Raw genomic sequence first — 11,572 nt, 5'->3', positions numbered from 1 at the left:
CTCCTGGCTTTTTCACTGCTGGGGCCCCAGTATGTACCATGATGTGTCTTGTTTTTTGATGACATATTTGAGTGAAGAATAATTCTAGAGTATCAGAACAACGCCATGCCTATCAGGAAAAATATGACAGAATCTTTTCATACATGTTGCCATTTTTGGTCCTTTTTTCAGTGGCTTCTTCCGTTAAACAAGCAAAATTTGACCTTTTTTTCTTTGGGAGCAGGGGTGGGACATAGGGGAGGGGGTCACAGATCCCATTTAGAAACCATGATAAATCATAAAAAATGCAAAGATACAAATACTCCCAAATTTTGTTACATAATTTCAGTGGTTTCATGGATTTCCCTTAAGCTCTTCCAGTAGACCTGCATCACTCCAAGCTTCCACTCTGCAGGATTGTTTTTCTGACTGACCTGTACATACTCTGTTCTAACAGTTTTTGGTATCTTTGCTTTGTCACTTTTTCTCTTGTTCCTGAGACTGGGCTTTTATATTTTATTACAAATAATTTTAAACATAGAGAAAAGTTGAAAAAAATGTGTGCTTTTGGACACTAGAATACCAACCACTCATATTTTATAATTAACCTTTTACTATTTTACCTTTAATATGCAATTCTCCATCTATTCATCCATCACTCTTTTTTATTTAATGCATTTCAGAGTAAGTTGCCAGTATCAGTACATTTTCTCCCATATAATTCAGCTTGCCTAGTTCTAACTAAAGTTCAGTTTTTGCTTACAGGATTCTTTTGAGGTAGAAATTTACAAACAATGAAATGCATTAATCTTAGGTGTAACATTTGATGAGTTCTGATAAATGTAGAGATCCATGTAACTCAAACTCCTGTCAACATATAGAGCATTACTGTCTGTCCAGACAGAAAATCTGCTCCTGATAAATCCCCATTATTTTTTGTTTTTCAGTGATTATAACTTACTCCTGTTTAATTGTCATTTGAGACTCTCAGTTTGTGCTGTTTGATTGGCATTCTCTCTATCATTAATTGAGGTCTAATGACAGAGTATCAGCCAGGCAGATATTCTATGGTTAGGATGGACCAAACCATAAAATCAAGAAAATCCAGTAGGAGTCAGTAACATTGTCTTCACCCCTGGTGGTCAAGTTGGTGGTGTTCTTTGATAAGTGTTTGTGGGGAGAAAGTTGAAGGAGTAATGATTGGGAGTAAGTGAGGGGGGCGGGGGGGGGTATTTGTGCCCTGTTTTGTAAGATGTCCTATTGGTAGCAACTTATTTCAGTTGACAACTTCCCTTTTTAATTTAGGAGTTTTACCACCACAGTTTATTCATACTCTCAGAAGCCAAATAAGGAAATGAGGATTGCACTATTTCATGAGGGAGAGTAATAGTGATATATCTTAGAGCATGGTGTGGGGAGGGGGTTTTGGGGGAGAGGCACACCAATTTAGGGCCTTATTTCATCAGATGTTAACATTCATGCAGTCATGGACCCCCTGAGGGGTGGAAGAGATGGGGTGTTCCATGGTGAGAAGAAATCTAAAAACAAACAATCTCTGTAGAAGTCCTGTCAGATGTAGGTATAGAGATTGTAGCATATTGATGTCTCTGTCTGATGTAATAAAAATTAGTTACTTCAGAGGAGATTAATCTTTTCATAAACATTTTATGGATTTGAAATTCTAGCAGATTCTTAAGTGCTCTGATACTATAGTTTGCATGTACTAAGAACAAGAAATATAAAAGTAGTGTTAGTAATACCTACATAATAGAACCATCAGTGCCAAAATTTTCCTGTACTTAAGTCATAATGTTATTGCAGATGTTCTAGCTGATTTTCATAATAGCTATTATCATTATCTAGAAATATAATTTACTAACAACTTGTCAGAAGCCTATTTTAGTAAATTTGTTGCTTTTTATTTTATGGTGTTATGTTTTTAAGCATTTTTGTATTCATCAGCAATAATATTTTTGTTGAATGGTTTTTTGTGTGTATATTTATTACCATAAAGTAACAGTTGTAATTGATGTACATCTTGAAGCTTCTGATAATTCTTGTGTCCTAGATCAATCAGTCCTGTTCTAACTAGTCCTGTGGTACAAAATTAAAAAAAACCCCACAATCGACTAGGAAGCTCAAAGTCTGGGATTTTGCAAATTAAGTGTCTATGCAGTTGGTACAATTTCTTTAGGTGGCATGGAATCAATATATAATAGTGGTATTTGAGGTTTATGTAACACATATTTTATATGTTTACATTTATTATTAAACTCTCCCAGCACCCTATGTGATAGGTACTATTATTATCCTCAAGCCAAGAGGTTAAGTAACTTGCTCCTAAATGGTAAAGCTTGAATTCAAATCTATTTTCTAAACGACACCATTTTCCTAACTTCTACCATTCTGACTACTTGTCTAATGGAGGCTTCCTTAGATTAGTTTATTAAGTATCACCACTGGTATTACTGGCTTTAATTTAAGGAAAATAATCCAAATTCTTCTCAAAGGAGTTATTTTTGTCACTCATTGAAGTAGGCTATGGTATGATCTGTAACTTCCTATCTCAGTTCACTCAGCATTCGCTTGCGTAGGTAAGCTGTGGCTTTGTACTTTTAATATCTTGCTCTAGTGGTTTTAGGTCACAGTTTTCTCAACCTTCCTAATGCCGAGACCCTTTAATACAGTTCCTCATGTTGTGGTGACCCCCAACCATAAAATTATTTTCGTTGCTACTTCATAACTGTAATTTTGCTACTGTTATGAATCGTAATGTAAATATCTGATATGCAGGATATATTTTCATTGTTTGCGACCCACAGGTTGAGAACCGCTGTAGGACATTAGCTAGGTGCTGATCAGTGTATCTCTGTTAAAGTCCTCTTATTCCTTCTCACCTTTGGTGCCAGCTTAGTTTTCATAGGGTGTTTTCCCATGTTCATCTAGGAAAGTACTGTAATGGCAGGAAGAATGTTGAGTGGCCATGTATTGCAGCCATCTTGCTTCCCAGCTAAACATTTCTCTAGCCTAAAAGTTTAAGTTTGCACTTGGAAATTAGATGTATTTTTAAAATGTGCTTTATTTTTTTAGCTGGAAGATAGCTTTATTTATCTTACATGCCCATTTATCACATTATTATGTAGTTCCATTACCAGGGTAACATAGTTTTAGTAATAGAATAAATTTTAGAAGTTATGTCTAACTTCCATCTTATTTACACTTAATCCCCTTTAGCATTGGAGGGGGGCGGGTGTCGTTAGTTAATAAGTCTAATGACTTTATTTCTGGACATTGTTTTTGGTGCCTCTCATTAGCCATTGAGCAGTAAATGCACTCAGTTTTGGAAAGTGTATTTATTGCCAGACAGAGTTAAATTGTTAATATAAAGCAGCATTTACTTAATCATCTGTTGTTGTTTTTTTATATTCTCACACAGAAGAAAGAATCTTCTAAATCCAGTGTCAAGAAAAAAGTGACCAAAGTCGCAGAAGCGAAAAAAGTAATGAAGAGAAATTTTAAAGTGAATAAGAAAATAACGTTTACTGATGAAGGGGAGGTAAGATTCTTAAATGCTCCATTTCTGAGGTACAGCAGGTCCTCAAATGTGTCCTTTTATTATAATGTTGATGAGATGATGTAGCAGCTTAACTCTTGTTCATAAGCCAATTGGTTTCATTATCGGTCCATTTACTTGACATCCCAGAAACTAGTGAGGATGTTAAATGAGGACTGTATGTTCCAACTGTTAAAAAGAGTAACTGCCCTGCTAACTACCACTCACTAATGAGAAAAAAAGGTTTCTCTAAAATAGGATAGGTAGTTCCCTTCACTGTTACCAAAGGAATTCCATCAACTCTACACCTGGAAGCAAGAACATAACTGCCCTGCTAACTACCACTCACTAATGAGAAAAAAGGGTTTCTCTAAAATAGGATAGGCAGTTCCTTCACTGTTACCAAAGGAATTCCATCAACTATACACCTGGAAGCAAGAACATCAACTATACACCTGGAAGCAGTTTATTGACAATAGACTGAGATACTTCTTGGTGATAACAACAGAGTTAGTTTTGAGCTTCCTAAATTCTGCTTGTATAGATTAGATTTTCTTGTCATGGTGTCCATCAACATGTTCTGTGGGGACAAGCACAAGTAGTAACACAGCTACTTGCCACAACTTTGTTTGCTGGACTCTAAAAGAAACTCTGCTGTGCAGTTCCTCAGTTTTAGATGTTGTGTTGGCATGTTTCTTACTTGCTGGCCTGCTAATGGGAAGGATTTCTCTGCTTTAAAATAATCTCAGACACATGGGTGCCTGGCTTTCCTCTCATCATTACCTTGGTCTGAGTGTAATATATACCCATAGCTTAGGGAAGGGTTATCACTCACAGATTGCTCATGAAGGGTCACTCTATTACAAATGAATACTATCTTTGTTGCTAAAGAAGAAGGGTATCTGGAAAGTCGAGTGACTACCTAAGGAGTAATGGCTAGAAGTTCGTAGTGATTGCAGGCTCTTCTGAATATTATTTCTTGGTTTCACTCACCAGCCTACAGGTTTCCTTGTTCATCCTAACACAGCACACAGCACTCCACACTTACATAATCTCATTTTTCTTGTCTTGTCTTTTTGTTCTTTTTCCCATAGCACTTACTGTGTAATTCATTCTGTATTTATTTGGTGGTTGTTCGTTTCTTCCACTGTGGAAGGTATTTGTTGACTTTTCTCACTACTCTGTCCTCAGCACTTAGAACAGTGTTTAACATATAGTAAGCCCTCAAAAAAGTTTGTTGGATGAATGAACCATTGTTTGATACCCCAATAAAATAACAGTTTTTTATACCAACTGTAATATATCACATCAGCTATTTCATCATTATTAATATAAGTGATGCCTAAGCAGTCTATGTCGAGTAACATATATTTTCTTTTAATTTTGAAGTTAAGAAAGATTTGGGTGTTTGGGGTGGGGGGAGGAAATTTTATTTCAGAAGCCTGGGTTTGCACTAATAATATGGAGTGAAATGGTGTATGAATCATATGAAAACTAACAAAATGAAGTGCAGTTCAAAGTTGTTGGTAGTTGCAGAGGAAGCCTGAATAATTGATAAGTAATGAAATCTTATCATTATGAAATTACTAAAAAGAGGTCAACACCCGAGAAGCAGGCCAAGCCATACTGTAGTTGTATGACATCAGATGCTTAGGGTAAACAGGATTAGTGCTGCTAGCATAAAGAGGTTCCTTACTGTGTTAATAAGTAACTGCACAGATTATACCAATTGGCTCTAAGGTGGATGTAAATCTTTAACTATAAAATTTCATTGTAAACATTGATAGGAGCTCTGTGTAGCTGTGAACCACATTGAAAATTCTGATCTAAAACTGAAAGAAATGCTGCTATTGGTGCAAACCACAGAGGGATGGACTTTTTTCACTCTGACAAAAAAAAGGGGAAGAGCCGTGGATGGCATTCTTACTGCCATAGCTGATTTCTCTTCACTGCTTCTTCATTCAGTGTTAGTAACTGCTAGCACGGCTGCTCATGCAGTGCATTTGTGACCTCATTTGTTGCCAAAGACTGAGACTGTAGGAATCTCATCTTGAAGAATGACTGGTGGCGATAAGAGGGAGAGGAGACGTTAATACCTGTGACCTGTGTGCCTACAACTTCCACTTGCCTGCCAGTTAATTAGCAGTCTTTAAAAAACAATGGCAGCTATTTAAATCCTCCGGTAACAATGTAGTAGGTAAAATAAAAGAATCATTCTTTGTCTAAATTGTCTAGAATTTTACAGTGTTAGGCCTGGAATATTGTTGAGTCAAACCTTATTTTTCAGACAAGGACACAGATGCCCAGAGATTAAGTGATTTATTCAGGATTGTACAGTGGGTTAAGTGAGAAAGGCAGGATATTAAGCCAGGCCTCCCAACTCCCAGATCAGTGCTCTGACTTTTATGTCACCTTGTTCCTAGCCATACACTGTATGTGTAAAGTCATGCAGATCTGAGCAGCCTGTGAAACCAGACTAATTTTCTCCTTTTCACTTAGTTATTTCAGTCTCTATGTGTGGTACCAGCTGATATGTGATCCATTGATCAATTTTGAGCAACTAAAGTGTGCCAGATACTGTGTTGGGCTCTGAGAATACATGAACAAGACATATAACTGTCCTCAAGGAGATAAATTCTAGTGAGAAAACCAGGAAAATAAAGCAACCCAGTACAGTGAGAGAGGTGTTGGAGGGGCCCTGGTGCTGGTGGGAGGGGGCTCTCAGGCAGCCTGGCTGTGGCCCATGCACATTCAGAGCCAAGTCAGTGGACTAATGCAGCAGTTGCCAACCGTTGGTCCGCGAGGTCCGAAAGGTTGGCGACCGCTGGACTAGAGCATACTGAGGACACTGCTTGAAATGGCTTGAGGTGACTACTACTCCTCTTCATTAATTTATGAAATTTTCCTTCAGTCTTGCCCTCATTGGGTTATGGTGGCATTGTTTTCTCCCAATTGGGACAGTCTTCTGTGGCTTGCTCACTTTAATGATGAAGTTTGTTAGAAAGTTTAAAACATATAGGTAGTAAGGCAGAGAGTGTGCATATGCACTGGTTCAAAATCCTTATAAAAGGGAAATGGTTTTTTGCTGACGCGCCCTGTCCCCTGACCCCTACTGAACCTTTTCCTGTCTGCAGTTGGTTCAGCAGTGGCCACAAGTGCAGAAGTCTGTCTCGAAGGATACTGAGGAAGAGGACGACACTGGTGGTATCAATTTGGATAAAGCAAAGGAAAGGCTTCAAGAAGAGGACAAATTTGACAAAGAAGAATATAGAAAGAAAATTAAGGCAAAGCATCGGGTAAGCTTTTTTCATCATGAATTAACACTGAGAGAAATTTAATATGTCCCTATACATATCTAAATATTCATTACATATTCATTAATAATCATATCACTGTATTGTTTTCTCTAACTTCTTTTTTGGTGGCTATTTTGTCCTTTTATCTATTTCTTCTTTCGATTGGTAGAGGCTCTGTATACTGACTGGTTTCTGGAAGTGTCACCAGATATGCTTTTTTTAAAATTAAAGTTTTAATTTTGGGATAATTGCAGTTGCATATGTAGTCACTAGAAGTACTGCAGAGAGATCCCATGGGCTCCATTGCTATAGTTTGTCACTTCAGGAATGTTGCATAAGTGAAACTAGGTAGTATGCACCCTTTTGGGATTGGCTTTTTTCACTCAGGTAATTCTCTGTCAATTCATCCAAGTCACTGTGGAAATTAGTACTTCATTCTTTCTATTACTGAGTAGAGTTCCATGTTATGGATGTACCACAGTGTGTTTCACCAGTCACCCACTTGAGCAACATTAGTGTTGTGTTAAGCTTCAACTTAATGGTTACATTTCCCCGCCCCCCATTGCAATGACTTGGTAATGCATATAAAATTAATTAGTGTTGTGTTAAGCTTCAACTTAATGGTTACATTTTCCCCCCCATTGCAATGACTTGATAATGCATATAAAATTACACTTATTATATTTAAAAAAAGGAAACCTTGTAAGAGGGAGTGCTTCTATATAAGCACATGCCTCGTTGACTTTAAACTTGGCAGTTTTTTCTTATCTTTGAAATGGGTTATTCCATTCTGATTACTCATGATGTTGCTGTCCTTTCACACCACTTAATTTCCATTTTGCTACACAAATGAGTCAATTAATGAAATAAATAGAAATTTACATTTTTAAAGAAGTTTTTGCAGCATACTCCTGAGATAGTGCATCATGTCAGGGGAATACAACATCATAACCAAGAACCACTGCTATAATATTAAGTTTTGTATTAAAGAACAGTCAAGCCTTTTGATGAGGCCTTTATTAACTGTATCTTGAGCGGGGTTCTTATACTTTTTGACTCCTATTTGACCTTGTAACCATTTAATTGCCCCGGAGAAATTTGTTTTAAAAAAGAGCAGCAGTTCTCATTTCCTTCATGTTTGATGCAGCTTCACAGTAGCATTTGATGAATAGGAAAAAGTAGATATTGGAGTTAGCTTCAGGGATAGAAATGAACTGTGAGAAAAACATTTCAGAAATAACACTAATGAACCTGAAATGTACTGGTTGCCGTTGCTGGATATTTATGTTACTGAGAGAACTAAACATTTCCTGCATTGCTGCTTATAGGATAGTACTTTACATGGAAATTTGGCATTAATATTTGTTACTAAAATTTTTAATATTACTGAGAGTGTCAGTATGTTATGTTTCATCTCATGGTCTACTTTGAGCATTTGTCTAGGGGAAGATTGGGCATAAGAACATTTTATACTTTATTTTTAAATTGTAGCTAGCAGTAAAAGAAATATGAAGGCCCCTTTTTTTAAAAAACAAATCAAAGGTTATTTTATATAAAATATGTATATTTTACACAAAGTGATTATGGCATGCCTTCCATATTGGAGGTTGAAAATATGTCGCCTGAAAAAAGTACAAGGGAATAACTATAAAGTAGTCTTCTCTATATTCAATTTTTAAATTTTTTCAAATTTTTATTTTTTATTGATTTTAGAGAGAGAAAGGGAGAGTGGATGAGAGGGAGGGAGGGGTGAAGAGAGAGATAGAGAGAGTGTGTGTCTAACCTCAATTTGTTGTTTATGCATTCATTGGTTGATTCTTCTGTGTGTCTTGATCAGAGATTAAACCCACAACCTTGGAGTATCAGGATGACGCTCTAACCAATGGAGCTACCTGGCCAGGGCCTCTATATTCAATTTTAATGTAAATGCTTCTTGACACAAATATGATTAATTTCTTGGTATTATTTAATCAGTAAAGTTATTTACCCATATGTAAGTATTTGCATATTGGTTACTAACTTTTACTTCAAAAACTAAATATATTAATAATACCACACAGATTAATTTTTAATTATTATCTTAATTTCTCTAACTGAACACGATATTGGTTTTGAATTTGTAATTTTTTCCTAATTAAGTATATTACTAAAATGACAATTCTTAGTTCTTCTAGGATAAAATTTTACCTTGGGCAAATGTAATTATATTTCCCTTAAAGCTATCACTTCTAATTTATTTTTTTGAACGAATATGGAGAAGAATTGTATGTCCCTAAAGAATACTTGAAATACTAACTTTAGAGCCTAGGAATAAGCTTTACTTCATGATGACAGAAAAGGTAAAGAAACTTTTGACACAAAATTGTGAATAAGGAATGTGCCTGAACTAATTGTACATGTGAAAAGAAAGCTGTGTGAAAATCTATAATATAATTCTATATTTGAAACATACTACATTTTTAAAAATGTGTCAATTTTATTTTTATTTATTTTCCTATTTATTGTGCCAATTTTAGAAGTTTTCATAAACTTAGAAGTATTCCTTCAGTATTTTGACTAGATGTTCAAAATATTTCATGATTATCTTTTTTGGTTTAAAAGGATAAGATATTTAATATGTAAGTGAATTTAGTGTTAGTAATTCTGTTTGAAAGTAGTTGTTTGCTCCTGCTGTTCAAAATTAGCCTCTCACCATAGTTTTGAATGAGTACTTGGTCTTTCTAATGTAGGATTCAGCTACCCTTTTTTTTCCTACCTCTTTTCCTCCATGCTATTACGTCTGTTCTTGACTCATATTTTCATCTACCAAATTCTGAAAGCCCTGTAATTTGTATTGTGACTCCAGTAAATATCTTTCTCCTAAAGATTTAGAAAGTGAGCAGTACGAATTTTTAACTAGTTTATAGCAAACAAAAACAAAAACCCAAAACAACAACACAAAAATTACAGCATCACTGGGAGTAGAAGCTTATCTGCCTGTTTGTTGAAACACACAGCTATACACCTGGTGGACTTCAGGGTGCCCTTTTGCAACTGCTTTGTGTTAGTTAGCAGTTTTATTTCATTATAGCCATTAAGCATTGTTTTCTTCTGAGACCATTTGGTTTTTAGCTTCCCCTGGCAATTCAGAAGTAACTGTACTCCACTAGGCCTATTAGTATTTTCCCTGTTGAACTTCTTGAAACTGTTCATCAGAAGTAAAATTATAGCACAATTTTGCATATAAAGTCATTAGTAAATTATAAAGGCAAAAACACACTGCTTTTGCGTGAAAACATTGTGTTTTTGGTAATTAGAACTGTGAAAGATGGGTCATGGATCACATTACTGATAGGATTTTAATTTAATGGAGTGAAAGTCTGCTCTGTGGTGTATGTCATCATTCTTAGTTATGAAAGATTACTTGTGTTTAGGATGATAATATCTGCTATACTAGCTGAGAGTAGAGAGAAGCAATTCATTACGAAGTTTTCTTTAATTTCCTTGAAATTTACTTTGAGTACTCAATCCACTTTGGATTGTGTATTTTGGTAACACAGCCATGCCTCAAGATGTGACTGGACTGTTCCCAGAGAGGGCATAGCATTGCTTTGGATTCCATTTATCAGTAGCACGAATACTAGAACGTTAGCAAAGACGTAAAGGGACTTTTTAAAAAATCTATATTGTTGACACAGAATTTAGTTGGCATGTAATCTAGGTATCTTAAACATAATCTATATGGTAGTCAAGAAGGAGGCGAGCAGTAATCAGGCATCTTAGGAATAGTAATAACAAGAACATTAACAGCCGTAGCTGGTTTGGCTCAGTGGATAGAGCGTCGGCCTGCCGACTGAAGGGTCCCACGTTCGATTCTGGTCAAGGGCATGTACCTTGGTTGCGGGCACATCCCCAGTTGGGGGTGTGCAGGAGGCAGCTGATCGATATTTCTCTGTCGTCTATGTTTCTAACTCTCTCTCCCTCTCCTTTCCTCTCTGTAAAAAATCAATAAAATATATTTTAAAAAAAAGAACATTAACAATAACAAGAGGTAGCAGTTAGTTACTTGGGCCCTGCACTAAATGCTGTGTGTGTGTGTGTGTGTGTGTGTGTGTGTGTGGTCTTAGGCGACCCCTGTGAAAGGGTCGTTCGACCGCCAAAGGGGTCGTGACCCACAGGTTGAGAACCGCTGCAACCACTGACAAGTACCAGCCAGGGCTACAGACCTTTTATTTTATTTTATTTTTTTTTTAACAGCACATGGTGTTTGAGAGGTGGCAGTGGTTGTTAAATTGATGGTTGATAACTGAGACTGGGGTTAATGAGCAGGAGTAGAGTTTGGTACTAATGGAATTAAGGGGTCTGACAAGATGTGGTCATAGACTACAAAGACTGAGTTTGTTTTGCCCATTTCTATATTCTCAGAGCCTGCCATGGGATGGAGCCTGGTGCATAGTTGCTCAGCAAATATTTGAAAGAATTGATTAGTGAATCAGTGTTTCCATGTAAATTTTTCTACTTGTCTTTGTATCCATATTATAGTTGTTAACAGATTTGTATACGGAAGACCAATTTTTTTTTGATGTTTAAATGAATAGGTAACAAATCAAAGAACCTTGTTGTGTTCCAAATTCCTGGGAGGGTTTTAGATTTATGAGGATTTTTTAAAAATGTATTTTATTGATGTTTTACAGAGAGGAAGGGAGAGGGAGAAAGAGTTAGAAACATAGATGACAGAGAAACATCAGTCAGCTGCCTCCTGCAC

General features: G+C 36.3%; 1 protein-coding gene across 1 annotated transcript in view; it reads left to right on the top strand.

The window, feature by feature from the left end:
- LOC102252936 (probable ATP-dependent RNA helicase DDX10) overlaps positions 1 to 11,572 on the top strand; it is a 78,037-nt gene that overhangs the window by 297 nt on the left and 66,168 nt on the right. Inside the window, exons 2-3 of the mRNA XM_005878699.1 lie at positions 3,416 to 3,535; positions 6,667 to 6,828. Of these exons, the coding sequence (XP_005878761.1) occupies positions 3,416 to 3,535; positions 6,667 to 6,828 (282 nt within the window). The remainder of the gene's footprint in view (positions 1 to 3,415; positions 3,536 to 6,666; positions 6,829 to 11,572) is intronic.

This window comes from Myotis brandtii, unplaced genomic scaffold, assembly GCF_000412655.1.
Source record: "Myotis brandtii unplaced genomic scaffold, ASM41265v1 scaffold571, whole genome shotgun sequence".
Taxonomy (NCBI): domain Eukaryota; kingdom Metazoa; phylum Chordata; class Mammalia; order Chiroptera; family Vespertilionidae; genus Myotis; species Myotis brandtii.
This window is presented reverse-complemented; position numbering and strand designations above follow the sequence as displayed.